Source organism: Poecilia reticulata, chromosome 2 (assembly GCF_904066995.2).
Source record: "Poecilia reticulata chromosome 2, P_reticulata-male-v2, whole genome shotgun sequence".
Classification (NCBI taxonomy): Eukaryota; Metazoa; Chordata; class Actinopteri; order Cyprinodontiformes; family Poeciliidae; genus Poecilia; species Poecilia reticulata.
In genome coordinates, this window is record NC_088831.1 from 10,943,990 (window position 1) to 10,958,781 (window position 14,792).

General features: G+C 40.1%; 1 protein-coding gene across 1 annotated transcript; it reads right to left on the reverse strand.

Moving 5' to 3' along the window:
• Positions 1–1,005: 1,005 nt before the first annotated feature.
• Positions 1,006–14,271, reverse strand: LOC145554389 (NLR family CARD domain-containing protein 3-like). Its single transcript, XM_081614019.1, has 8 exons — positions 14,137–14,271; positions 9,481–9,559; positions 9,138–9,375; positions 6,156–7,911; positions 4,226–4,405; positions 3,114–3,287; positions 2,434–2,586; positions 1,006–1,919 (listed from the first exon to the last, which is right to left on the reverse strand). The coding sequence occupies exons 1-8, from the start codon at positions 14,262–14,264 to the stop codon at positions 1,913–1,915; spliced, it is 2,715 nt and encodes a 904-aa protein (XP_081470145.1). The 5' UTR covers positions 14,265–14,271; the 3' UTR covers positions 1,006–1,912.
• Between the last annotated feature and the right edge of the window lie 521 nt (positions 14,272–14,792).

Here is a 14,792-nt window from a genome sequence, read left to right on the forward strand (position 1 = left end):
CGGGATACACCCGGGACAGGTCGCCAGTCTGTCGCAGGGCCTTGATGAGTATTTCATGATCAATTGTATAATTGCTTTTGTTAAGTCAATAAATACCCTAATCGCAGGTTTCTTTTTATCTAGTGAACAGGTAGCTTCTTCTGTTAATTGAAAAACTTCCATTGCTGTGGATCTTTGTGACCTAAATCCAAACCGATTTTCAGTGAGTAGTTGGTGTTTATTAACAAATCTATCCAATCTGGCAACAAATATTTTTTCCCAAAATTTTTTACTTTAAATATAAAAGTTTGGAGAAAATGTTTATATTTTAAAGAGCAAATGAAAATAATTAATATAAATAACCTATTGTCAGAATAATAGAAGAAGGTAAATATATTTATAAATCAGTTTCTCTCTAAATAAAACGTATAAATTGTAACAGAAACTGTAGATGTGTGTCTGGTGAATTTTAGTCTAAAACAAGTTTGTTCTTCATCCAGTGAAGTTCCTCTCAGCGAGTCGAGGAGCCAGAAAATTTACTGAAGTCTGAGTAAAAATACTTCAAAATAAAAGTACTCAGGAAAAGTACAGCGTAGTAAAGATACTCCTAAAGGCACATTTTTACAAAAGACTACTGGAGTAAAAGTAACTGAGTAAATGTAGCTGCTCAGAAACAAACTTCAGATCCATCTGGACCAGAACTTTATCTGCCTCCGACTCTGAAGAAGACCAAGAATCCTGATGCATGCTGGGAGTTTTCCTGTCTGTCAGAACCAGAACCTTCCAGAAACTCAACAATCATCTGGGCGTCTGCCTTTGCTTCCAGAGGTCAGAGGTCAAACTGTGACTGGTTCTGCTGGGTGGAACCAGAACAGAACCAGAGAAAATATCAGTCTGATTGTATTGAATGAATATAATATACAAATTTCACTCTTTGACTGGAACTACTGACTTCAATGAACTTTTTTTGATTTTCTAATTTTTTGACCATCACCTCTAGTTTAGTAAACAATTTGCTGAACAGAATGTTATTAAAAACTTTATTGCTCATTAAACAGACAGCAACACACATTACATTAGAATAAATGTGAAAATCAAACATGAACCAATCAGCACATTATCCCAGTGATTCTCTGAGGTCTGAATAAATCACTAAATCTCAGTAAAGAGCCTGATGTGACACATCGAGTCCTAAAGTTCTCTAGAAAACACAAAACATGAAATATGAGGTTAAAAAAGTAAAAACCAAAACAGACTGAGGAATATTAAAGCTGAGGATCAATGAATATGATGCAAAACTTCATTATTTAAAGATTTTTAGAATGACTATAAAAAGTTAACAATATATACAGTATATAAAAAAATGTCCAGATAAATGCTGGATGTTCCTGAAAACTGCTCTAAGATCAGAGTTTCTGTGGGACATCCAGTTCTAAACTGGTTAAACTGGTTTCTGTGATGGAAGCTGAAGTTTCTCTGCAGTTTCCAGTAAAGCATCTTTTTATGTGTGGAGCTTTGAGGAACATTTTCCTGTCAACAGAAGAAGAAGCAGCAGAGAAAAGAGGTTTGAAGTGTCTCTCATGATTCAAAGCTGAACTGAAAATGATTCCCATGTTTCCATCTCAGACCATTTCTCGTTCCAGGATGAAAATGAATCAGAGAAAAAAGATCAACTTTCCAGTTGAATCCAGTTCAGATCAAAACTCCATGAAGCCTCTAAATGGAGCCCAGTTTCAATCGGGTCTTTATTGATCCAAAGAGACAAACAATATCAGACACTAAATGACAGACATGAGAAAATAAACAGAAGGAAAATCTTGGAGGTCAGAGGTCATCATCATGATCCAGTCAGAGTCTCTTTAGACTCAAACTGCTGCAGCTTCAACCTCTGAGGATCAGCAGGACACAGAGACCGTTCTCTACTTTACAGAGATCAGAACCTGCAGAGAGAAGAAGGATGGAGAGATCAGATCAGTGAGTGTTTCCAGCCTCTCCAGCAGCAGTCAGTGACGCAGCACATCCAGTAGATGGTTTCCAGGCTGCAGTCAGACTGATCTCAGAGCTGTGGCCAAGATGAACCTGATCAGTTGTTTCCTGTTGAACTGAGAGAACAAACAGATCTGAGATCAGATCTGCTGCCACAGTTTGATGAATGAGGACCACTGTCTCTAGACATGATGGACGGCTGGACGCTGGAGTCCAGCTGGACTTCCTGGAGACATGGACACAGCAACAACACTCATCTTCACACCAACACAAACGCAGGAACACAGCAAGCTGCTGCTCCTCTGATTGGCTGATTGCTGTCGCTGTGTCCAATCAGGAAGCCTGAACCATTCTCCTCCCAGTGAGAAGCTGCAACTTTACTGGGAACACTGGAGCTTTGCTTTGATGCTAACTAGGTTTAGTTCAGTATGCTGACAGCAGCTGGAATCACTACTAACATTTACTTACAACAAATCATCTACAAGATCCTGCAGCTGCTGAACATCTGAATCCTTCAGGCCGTTTCCTTCCAGGTTCAGATATGTCAGATGGAGGCTGTTGGACTTCAGAGTTGAGGCCAGAAAATCACAGCTGATCTTTGACAAACTGCAGCTCTGCAACCTGAATAAAGAATAAAAGATGTGAGCTGAAGCCAACAGGATGCAGGTGAACCAGTTAATCCAACAGAACCAGTTAAAGATTCTCATGAATATTAAAGCCAACAAGCTGCTGCTTCAATAAAGACCTGCTGACTTCAGAACCAGAACCAGAACCTGGTACTGGGTCATGTTGTGTTGGAGGATTTTAGTCAGTAAAATCATTCCATCAAAGCGTTGAAGCATCAATCATTGATTATTGATTTGTTCCTGTCAGATTCCAGGAATTCACTTTTCTAGACTGGGTTGAATGACCTTTGACCTGCTTCACATGAAGGGGATTTCTATACACTGGGGGTCTGAATGCTGTCCTGTTCTGACCTCAGGTCAGCAGGTCCAACTCAGTTACACAGAGGGACTAAATTAAACTCTGGATCCAAGTCCAGGAACAAACTCAGAAAATATTTATTAGAACAGAAGATATGAACTTTGATTTATGATCAATTATATATAATTATTCACAGAAATACCAATAATTATATAATTACATACCACAAAATATTCAGTCTGCAGCCTTCAGTCTGTAGAAAACCACAGAGCTCCTTCAGTCCAGAACCTTCCAAGTTGGTGAAGTTCAGGATCAGTTCTATCAGATGGGTCGGGTTGGACTTCAGAGCTGAGAACAGAGACGTCCAGCTGGTCTCTGACAAACTGCAGCTCTCCAATCTGAATAAAGAACAAAAGATGAGCTGAAGCCAACAGGATGCAGTTAAAACTGAAATATGACCAAATATATAATAAAATGTAGAAATGTAATTTTCCTGAATGTGAAAGAAACATGATGAACTGATTCTAACATCTGATCCAGTCAAACTGGTTTAAAGAGTCCAAACCAGCAGAACCAGAACATTTTATTAACAAAGAAACTCAAAGTTTTCTATGAGCAGCAGCCTGGATGAGGTGAGCTATTTCTGCTGGTTCCTGATCAGCTGGAGACCCAACTTGGTAACCGGATCAGAACCACACAGTTTATTCATTAATGGCCTTGGGTTCTTCTTAAAGCTGCTGAAAGCCAATGGAGGCCATTATTTCCTAAGGAGACGTGACCTGATGAAGCTTCATCACAGAGACGAGGCTCCAACCGACTGACAGCTGTCAGACTGAAGAGGACGGTTCCTCTCTGACCCGGCCCAACAGAACCACAGCTTCAGGACAAAGTGAGGAACCTGCTGCTGCTGCAAACCTCACTGTCATTCAGTTCATCTAGATTTGATTTTCTACAATCAGTCACTTCTTAGATGTTTCATTAATGATGATTTGAACTGGTCAGTGTTTGTGGCTCGACTGGAGGAAAACATTTCATTCTGGATGTAAAGATGAGAATCAGAAATAAAACAATCTGAATCTTTACAAACAAACTGAAACATCTCCATCAATAATTAACTTCATTTGAATTATTTTACTCATTTTGTTCATCAGTAAAAAACATTTTAATGTGAAAAACTGAAAAACAAAGTTCAGTAATATCAAAATCATGATTGAGAAAATAATTCATTTATAAGGTAAAATGTTTTAGAGATTAAAATATTACAATTAAATTATTAATTAAACTAAGAACTAAAGTATCAATGAATGATTTTATTGTATAAACAGAGAATACAAACCCCAGAATCTTCACTTTACTGACTGAACTCTCCAGGATCTCAGACAGATTCTTCATATCAGAGTCTCCACCTCCATATATGTAGATCTTATTTATTTCCAGTTCAGTCAGATCTGGGTTGGACTTCAGAGCTGAGGCCACAACTTCACATTCAGCCTTTCGGATCCTACAGCCACCAAGTCTGTGATGAGAGAAGAAATAAATTCAGTTCTAATGAAATCAATCTGGATCATAAACAGACTAAAATATGATAACAGTGATGTCATCATCTGATCAAAATCTGATCATCAGTTTACTGAGTTTGACCCGACAGAGAGTCTGTGCAGTTCCTGACTAAAGTCCAGGTTCTGGTTCTGGTTCTGGTCCAGGCTTCATGTCCTCAGACCTTCAGCTCAGTCAGATGTTGAAGATCTTCTATCATCTGTGAAGGAAAGTTCAGTTTCTCTGCAGCATCAGAGCCTCAAAGGAGCTGCAGCAGCTGATGAAGAGGCTGACTGAGCTGAATGAAGGAAACTACTGGAGATGACGGAGAGGGGGAGGAACTGCTCACAGCTCTGACTCACACTGACTTGGACTAGACCGTTTGGCTCCTTAAAATCTTCCACCAAGCAGGAAGTGAGATATAAAGATAGTGAGCAGAGCAGGAAGTCCAGCCTGCTGTGGACCTCTAGCATCTCTGGGTTTGTTTAGCCCATATCTGCTGCTGCAGCATCTAGAATCCTCCTCATCATTAATAATAGTAGTATATTCTATAGAAACGTGGCTCCCAGCAGCAGCTTATTAAATGCTGCCACAGAGGAAACTGGGAGAAGACCAGACACATGATGCTCCCAGTTGTGTCTCCGTTCATCTGCTGGATTTGATGCTTTAACAAAGTAGAAAGTGGACAGTCGTCAACCTGCTTCAGCTAAAAGCTTCAGATTGTTCTGGTCGTCCAGCAGAGCAGCAGCAGAACCGGTCCTGCTGCTCCTTCAGGTCTGGACCGTCCTCTGTTGACCAGAGAGGAACTGGGACAAACTGGTTGGAAGAGGGACACATGTCTCTGCAGTGGTCTGTCCATCGTCTCAGAGGAACAAAGGTTTGGATGTCAGAAGAAATTGTTGCTAAACTCCTAAAGAGCAAAACCCCTGGAGGAGACGGAGCGTTTGGGTCCAGCAGCATCTTCATGGTGAAGCAATGAAAGTTTTCCAGGAACTAAAGAGGCTGGGATGTCTAAAGAGTTGAAGCTCATGTCTCTGCAGGTCTTCATGGAGGACAGCTAACAGCTTCAACAAAGGCTGCAGATGAAGAGTTGATGAGGAAAATGGTTCCAGCTCTGGAAGCAGAGTTCTCAGAGCTTTGGGAGGATCTGACAGAAACTAGGACTTTTTCTGGAACCAGACAACAATCACCACATTTTGGTCTCAGTTACAAACTCAGAGGAAACTAGTGGGAGGAGGAAGAGGTGAGGATGATGACGGAATGAAGAAGACCAACACTGTTCACAAAGTTTCTAATTCATGCAGTGGTTTATTTTAATGGTTCAACTTTTCATCAAACCTAAACAATTATTTGATAAAAACAGTCAAAGATCCTAAAAGGTGAATTATGGAGCAGCAGCTCAATGAGTGAAGAGGAGTTTAAAGTTTAAAAAGTCTCTCTGGCTGATTGGATCTTAGAGAAAATAGAAATTTTCTAGAGTTCAGGGTTTTCTATTCATTTCAACCTGAAAAAGTTTAATATTTTTAAATTATCAAAATGTCTAAAAACCAGAAGCTGCACCTGTCCTGGATGAACTGAAAGTTTAGATGTTTGAATGGCTGAAATCATCCAGAGGATGAAGGAAGTAGTTAAAGACCAAAAACATCCAGAATCAACTTGAAGAAAGAAGAAGAAACAAGTGGACAATAGTGCTGAATCAGCATTCACACAATGAAAATATCTGGACTCACCGAGCCTTTCTGCAGTTCCTCACAGCTGGAACCAGTCTCTGTCGTCCTGATTCTGATGTCTTGTACTTCTCCAGGTCCAACTCATCCAGAACCTCTGACATCTGCAGCATGAAGGCCAGAGCTGAACAGTCAGTCACTGAGAGCTCCTTCCCTGAATCCAGAAACCATTGGATCTCCTGATAAAATGAGACGTCGTTCATCTCCACCAGACAGTAGAAGATGTTGATGCTTCTGTCAGCAGAGATTCTATTAGTGTTCATCTCCTTCAGGTTGGTGATGATTCTCTGGATGGTTTCTGGACTGTTCTCTGTCTGACCCAGCAGATCTTCTAAGAGTCTCTGGTTGGACTCCACAGTGAGACCATGAAGGAAGCGGACAAACAGGTCCAGGTGGCCATTTTCACTGGTGAGACATTTCTCCATGACTTTCTTCATAAACTCATCTAGAGATGTTTCATTGTATTCTTCTCCCAGGAACGTCTTGATCACCTCTGACCTCCTGCTGGTGAAGCAGTGGAGCATGTAGACTGCAGCCAGAAACTCCTGGATGCTCAGATGAACAAAGGAATAGACGGAGATGTTGCGCGTTCCTCTCTCCTTTTTAAACATCTGAGTGAAAACTCCTGAGAACAATGCAGCGTCTTCGATGTCGATGCCACACTTATCAAGATCTTTGTCATAGAAAGTCAGGTTTCCCTCCAGCAGCTGATCTAAAGCCAGTCTTCCTAGAGACTCAATCAGCTTCTTGTTCTCTGGACTCCAGATAGATTTTATCTTTTTTCCTCCATCATACTTTTCCTCCTTGATTTTGAACTGAACCTCCAGGAACTCTATGTACATCTCAGTCAGGGTCTTGGGCAGCTCTCCTCCCTCTCTGGTCTCCATCATTTTCTCCAGAACTTTAGCAGTGATCCAGCAGAAAACTGGGATGTGACACATGATGTGGAGACTTTTTGATTTCTGGATGTGGGAGTTGATCCTGCTGGCCTTCTCATCATCTCTGAATCTCTTCCTGAAGTATTCCTCCATCTGGGGGTCAGTGAACCCTCTGACCTCTGTTACCATGCCAACGCACTCAGCAGGGATCTGATTGGCTGCTGCAGGTCGTGTGGTTATCCAGAGGAGAGCAGAGGGAAGCAGGTTCCCCCTGATGAGGTTTGTCAGCAGAACATCTACTGAGCTGGACTTTGTAACATCAGTCAGGATCAGATTATTATCAAAGTCCAGAGGAAGTCGACTTTCATCCAGACCATCTAAGATGAACAGAACCTTAAACTTTTTAAAGCTGCGAATTCCTGCATCTTTAATGTCTTCAAAGAAGTGATGAATCAGTTCCACCAAACTGAACTTTTCTTCTTTCAGTACATTTAGCTCTCTGAAGGTGAATGGAAATATAAACTGGAAGTTCTGGTTGGTTTTGCCTTCAGCCCAGTCCAGAGTGAACTTCTGTGTTAAGACTGTTTTCCCAATGCCAGCCACTCCCATGGTCATCACTGTTCTGATTGGTTGATCTCTTCCAGGTGGGGCTTTAAAGATGTCTTCTCTTCTGATTGTTTCTTGTCTCCTGGATGCTGTTTCAATCCGTCTTACCTCATGTTCCTGGTTGACCTCTCTAGTTAACCCCTCTGTGATGTGGAGCTCTGTGTAGATCTGGTTCAGGGAGGTTTGATTTCCAGGTTCAGCGATGCCTTCAGAGAGACTCTGGAACTTCTTCTTCAGATGGTCTTTAAGCTCCTTTTGACACCGACCAACAAAATCTGAAAAAAACCCAATAAAAAACATTTCTGATATTCTAAGAAGGGTTTGTGTATGAACTTCTATGATGGAAAAATAATTACAGAAATCCAATTATTTTTCTTCCAATGTATCTAAACCTTAAAGTAATTCCAATTTCAGTCATTGAGGAGATATAAAATTATAATTCTCATTTTCTGAATAAAACTCCCACTGAGGCGACAGATAAAAAAAAAAAGCAAATAAATAAACCAGGTTCTTGCTGTCTAAAATATCGAATCAGTCTCCCGTTTCTTCTCAAACTCTTCATTCTTCATTTGCGCTTCAGACTCTCGCAACCCATTTCTCCTCTTCGGTCATAATCTGGCTATTCAGACCCTTTATCGCCTCCTCCATCTTCTTCCTATTTTGCACAGGCATCTGACACGATGGCAACCCAATATCATCATAATTATCATTCTCAGTTTCGCTGATATCTTGACAGGCTCTCACAGTTTCTTTATCTTCCGACTTATAGGAAGTTTTCTCTTTACTTCTTCTTGGCGCTTTGTCGGCATCCTCTATCCTTCTGCTTCTCGTCTTCTCACAATTTCAGATAATTTTCTCGCCTTCATTAATCTCGTATTCCATCCCTCCTTCATCTTTAATCCTGCAGAGTCATCCTTAGCAAGCATACTTGATGTCCCACTTCAGTTTCCCTAGTGTCTTTGGCTCCGGCTTGGTCCCTTTAGTTTATTTTTTTGGGGGAAGACGTTTCTAATTTTCATACACACAGCGGCTCATTCTCTCTGACAGCGGTTTTCAGCGCAACGTCTTCCTCCTGGGACGGGCGCCAAAGACTCATTTGTCAGTTAAACTTTCTAATACCACTCTCTCTCTTGTGCATTGATGCTGTTTGTTTTTACTGTAAATATAAAGTTCCTAAAGTTTATATTTCATGAGCAGCAACCAGTCACCAGCCATCCATCCATCCATTTTTTTTCACCCTTGTCCCTCAGTGGGGTCGGGAGGGTTGCTGGTGCCTATCTCCAGCTGGCGTGCCGGGCGAGAGGCGGGGTTACACCCTGGACAGGTCGCCAGTCTGTCACACCAGTCACCACAGGTGATGTTTAAATAAAAAAGCTACTGAATCCAGACTGTCACTGAGCTCATGTGACTGTTTGATTAAGATTTTCTGTATTTGTTCGTTTCTCTTGTTTGATTTCAGTTTAATTCATTTTCTCATGTAATCATGTTTTAATTATTCAACTTAATAGCAGAATTGTTGTAGAAATCCTCTTACTGCTCTGCAGACGGTCAGCCAGCTCCTCCTGCTTCATCTTCCTCAGGAAGTTCAGGGTGATCTTCATCACCGCCTCTCTGCTGCTCCTCCTCTGCTTCTCATCCTCACTCTGACCCTCTGAGCATTCTGGGTCATCTTGACTCAGAACCTTTTGGATCTTCTTCAGCTCGTTCTTCACGAATGTGACAATGTTTTCCTCCAGCAGCTGGAACAGATTGAGAAGATATCAGACTAGATCTGAACATCAGGTCCATGTTGGACAGACTGACAGTCCTCTGGTCTACAGACTGAACAGAACCCATGTACAGACCATAAATATGGAGTCCAGCTGTGTTTGGTGCTGCTGGACAGACGGATCAGTGGGAACCTCTGAGCTCTGCAGATCCTCTCTGTGGAGGAACCAGGACAAATGAACCAGAATCTGTCTGTCCACACAGAGACAAACTTAGATGATGCTTCTCTGCAGATTGGAGGCAGAATTAGCTTTAAATAGTTCTTTAGTTTTCTAAACCTTAAAAATGGCAGCACAGGTTCCATCGGTGTTTAACTTGGGAACACTGAGATATTTTAGGATCTGTTTTCTGATTATTGGGACTGAAACGCTGAAAGAAAGACAGCAGCAAAAGTCTGTTTGGTTTAAATATCCAGAACAGAATAAAACATCCACCTTCTTTATGCAGAAAGAATTAAATTAGCTCTGATTTTAGAATTCAGCCCACAATTATTCATACCCTGGCACATTTAATTTTTATTAAAATCAGTAAATTTAAAAGGAAAAACAATATGTAATTCATCCTTTTCTCCATAATCAGAAAATTACAGGAATCAACCGTTTTAATCTTGGAGCTCCACTAATATTTATCCTTCTCCACAGATTCTCAACATTGTACCAGCATTTCTATAGATAAATTCATAAAATGCTCCAACAGGTGGTTTCCATAGAGCTGAAATCTAAGATGGCAGCAGGTGATGCAGCTATTAGATTAAATATTTTCTCCCTATTTTTTTTACTTTTTATTTTCAATAACTGTCGCATCTCACACTTCACATCTTAACATCTTCATTGATGGAAGAGACGGACAGACACCTTAGTGTCATTAAGAGAATTCCCTCCTCATTAACAACATCCATGGATAGAAACATCAGAATAACTGCTGTAAAATGAACTGTAGAGATGCTGAAAATACAAACTCAAGTAATAAAGATACACAATAATGATAATACAAATAAATTCAAAAAGTACACAAACCAAAAAAAAAAGAAACAAATTATATAGAGGTGTCAAGGTTACAGTATAAATTTAGTTATAGGTCTCCATCTTGTTTCAAAGGTCTCCATCTTAAGTTGTCGTCTTGATGTTGTTTTTTCCATTATATAGACTTTTTTAATCCCATCTCTCCACTGTGTTAAACTGGGAGGTTGTGGCCTTAACCAAGCAGAAGTTATACACTATTCCTAAAATATAAACAGATATATCCAGATCTAAATGAATGCCTAAAATACTTTTAATACCTGGAAATTTTTCCAAAACTCGACCACCTTTGGGCAATCCCAAAACATATGAGTAAAATCCTCCACTTCCCACAATTTCTCCCACAAAGCCGGGATGTCTCGCCATATTTAGATGTGATAACTGACATGGCGCCGGCTCTCCCCCATGAGAATTAAAGAAACGCATCTTAACTTTCCAATCAAACTCCCTCCATGTCAGGCTGTTAGTTCATTTGTGTCCAAAGCAAAATGTTTCTTTCCAATCCTCGTCTGCTATTATTATATTAGCCTCCAATTCCCATTTCTCCTTAATTTCCTTATTGGATTCATACTGCAGGACTCCCTATTTATGGTCTGTACATGGGTTTGGATAGTTTTGAGATGAGGCCATTTTTGGATTCACCTTTTGCTATTGATAATAGGATTTCTTCAGTCTTGCTCATATCTGCTAATCACTGTGATTCTGGAGAAAATGTCTAAGTTGCAGAAATCTATAAAAATCAGTTTTTGTAGATTAAATTCCCTTTGAATTTGTTCAAAAGATTTCATTGTTGACCCTTTAAAGAGCTGTGCTATAAATATCAGTCCTCCTCTTGTCCATCGCTCAAACCCTGTGTCCATAGAAGCTGGAATAAAATCTGGAATCTTAGCTGTTTCTTCAATTTTTGATATAGAGTCAGGAAAATTTTATTTCTTTTTTATTCTTGACCAAATAATAATTGTTTCCTTAACCCAGTAATTTTTAATTTTGAGATTTCTTTGAACCATAATTGTTGTAAAGGACAGTGTATCCAGGGACAGTTTTGGCCGGCTCTTTGCTCCATATATACCCATATTGTCTCTTGATTGAATTATGGCTCTCAATTGAACAGCCCAATAAAACACTTTAATTCAAGTAAACCTAACCCTCTGTTACTCTTTGAGGACTGAAGTATTTTGAGTTTAATTCTTGCTTTTTTATTTTGCCATTCAAACCTTGATATTCTTTCATCCATCTCTCCCAAAATGGAGTTGGGAATGGAAACTGGGAGTGATTGAAATACAAACAGTTTCTTGGCAAGATATTCATCCTGATTGTTTCCACTCTCCCCCCCGTGGGTTAGTGGTTGGATCTCCCATTTTTCTAGGTCTTTTTTAATATCTTTTCTCAGCTTCTCATAGTTTGCTTTGAATAATTGTGAAGTTTAAGGTGTGATAATTATACCCAAGCATCTAAATCCTTTATTGGTCCATTTGAACTTTACTTTGTCTTTTAGCTGTGTTGGGCTGATAGCATCATTGCTACCAACTTACTTTCGTTAGTCGTATATCCAGAAATATTCCCGAACTCTTTAAGGCTTTCTAGTAGAGCTGGCCCTGAAAGGAGTGGTTCTGTTAAGAGTACTAACAGATCATCGGCAAACAGTGATACTTCATGTTCCACCCCTTCCTCATCTCTTATTCCCTGGATTTGTTTATTCTGCCTAATTGCTTCTCCCATTGGTTCAATATTAGCTGTGAATAGTAGAGGACTTAGACAGTCCCCCTGTCTAACTCCTCTCTTGAAATCAAAACCCATTAATTCAAATTCAGGATTTTGGATTTTATAAATTATTTTTACCCATTTGACAAATTGTTGTGAAAATCCAAATCCTAACAGCGTCTGACATAAAAAAAACCTCAATTTTACCATGTCTGAAGCCTTTTGGGCATCCAAACTAATCAATGGGAGGGTTGAGATTTAAATGTTGTATATGACATTACATTTAGTGTTCTTCTAATGTTGTTTGCTCCCTGCCTGCCCAGAATAAATCCTGTTTGGTCTGGGTTGATTAACTTAACTATATGTTTTTGTATTCTTTCTGCCATTATACTTGTTAGTATTTCTAAGTCATTGCATAATAAACTCACAGGTCGATATCCTTTGCACAGAGTTGGGTCTTTACCCTCTTTATAGTCTACAGATATAATGGCTTCAACCATGTTTTAGGGGGGTCCCCACTGTTAGTGCATCATACTGCTGTTAGTTCTTCTCTAAATGTTTTGGAAAACTCCCCTGGCAGTCCGTCTGTCCCCAGGGATTTGTTGTTTTTGAGTTTTTTATAACGTTCAGAATTTCCTGTGAATTTATAGGTCGGGTCGTTTCCAGCAACTCTTCTTCTGACAAAGTTGAGAAGTTAATTCTTCTGAGAAAAGAGGATGTTTTATCATCCTGAGTATTTCTGTCCGAGTCGGCGTAAAGTTTTTTATAATAGTCTGCAAATGCTTCAGCTATTTCTTTGTGTTGTTTTAGTCTGCATAGTTGAGGGGTGTTTTATTTACGTTGAAATGCCAAGCGGCGACTCGCCCTGTTGCCCATTTCATAATATCTTTGATTTGTAAAGCGTTGAGAACCTTCTGCTTTGACACTTAGTATCTCCTCTAGTTTATCTTTTGCCTTTTTAATGTCTCCCATTATGTTTTTATCCACTAGTTTGTTCTCCCTATCCAGTTCTTTGATCTTATTTTCCAACTCCCTTTGTTCTTTCATTCTTATCACTGCTTTTCCTCTTTCCCATAATATTGTTGGTGAAACTTCCCCATTATCATTTATTTCAAGGTTTTCCTTAAGTGACTCCTTGATTTCTTTGACAATATTTTCATTAGACATGATTGATACTGTTATTTCACAGTAATCAGCCACGCCCCTAACACCTTCCAACTCTAATGGACTGACTACTGACCAGCTCTCCAACTAAAGGGTCCGAAAAGTCTCTAATTCCTGGGTATTACCACGGCTGAATTGTAGAGGACATTTTGTTTAAGCTGGCTCCGAGAGAGACATGTCTAAGCTCTAACTACCTTCAATCCGAACGTTATGACCCGCTACAGTTCCTGTATCAGACATCGGAGTAGCTCGCCGTTGCCCGACAACAAAAACCACATTCGTTAACGGTAGCTCTCTCTCTATTAATAACGTGCACTTGGTGAACAGCACAAGATCTGGTCCCTGAAATCAAAACTAAATCTGTTCATCTGGTCTGAGGAGCCGGTGTGGGTCATTAAAAACCAGAACCCAAGAACCGACCAGGAAGCAGAACCTCAGAACCAGGAGACCAGCCCAGTCCTCTAGAGCTGTTCTGACCTTTGACCTTTCTGTTTGGAGCTTCTTAGGCTCACTGAGAAGGCTTATGACCCAGGTTATAAGCCTATCTGGGTCAACTGGACCCAGTGTTCCCAGTAAGTAATCTGGACCCAGTGTTACCAGTATATAATCCGAGTCGTTGCTCCTCACATTCTTAGTTTTTGTTTTCATGCAACATTTTCATCATTGATTCATTCAGACCTTCATTCAAACTCTGATTCACTGACCAACATCCTTCATATTTATTTAGCTTTAAGTTAATTTAAAATCAAAATTCTTACTTTTTATTTAAGCATTGAGACCAACCAGTTAATATCATCTATATTTTATCTCTATAGAATCACATGAACCAGATAGAAACTGGTTTCTTACTTTCTGTCTGATGGTCCAGGTTCATAACTGAAGTCTGGAGGTTCCTCTCTGGACCGGTCACTCCTCACAGACGGACTGATGGATCCTGGAGGTTCTGCTCTGTTCTTCTTTAGATCCAGATCTTCCATCTTCTGGACGTCTGGAGAGAGAAACCAGAACCAGTCAGTCCAGTGATCCAGGTCCAGTAAATGTCCTGTGAAGCAGAAGCTGGTTCCCATCATGAGTTCAGAGGATCAGAGGAACCTGATTCCAGCAGTAACATCTGGTTTGAATTGACTCCTTCACTCCTTCATGACCTTCTGATGTCTGATGGCTCATCTCCTCACAAACATCTGGAGAACTTCTGAGTTCAGGAAGGAAATTAGAGCTAAAACTGAGTTTGAAACATTTTCAGGTCTAAACTGGAATCATGTTTGTGTTTTTACTTTGTTTCCTTCACAGTGAATAAAATATTAACTGGACCTGTTAGTCTCTGTTCTCTGGGTTCTGACCCTCTCAGCTCTCTGCTTATAGAACCTACAGCTGTGATGCTCATACAAACATATATATGATTGTCAGGCTCTTTGTGGGGACTTTCCATTGACTCCCATTCATTTCTACTGCCTAACCCTTATCCCATATTACATTCCTGAACATTTTAATTTGCCCTCACGCCT

Excerpts from the sequence above, each read along its gene's own strand:
- LOC145554389 (XM_081614019.1), bottom strand. The coding sequence starts at position 14,264 with ATGGAAGATCTGGATCTAAAGAAGAACAGAGCAGAACCTCCAGGATCC. Across the intron at positions 7,912-9,137 it reads TACAACAATTCTGCTATTAA|ATTTTGTTGGTCGGTGTCAA; the intron begins GTTGAATAATTA and ends GGTTTTTTTCAG. Across the intron at positions 2,587-3,113 it reads TGCAGACTGAATATTTTGTG|GTTGCAGAGCTGCAGTTTGT; the intron begins GTATGTAATTAT and ends TTCTTTATTCAG.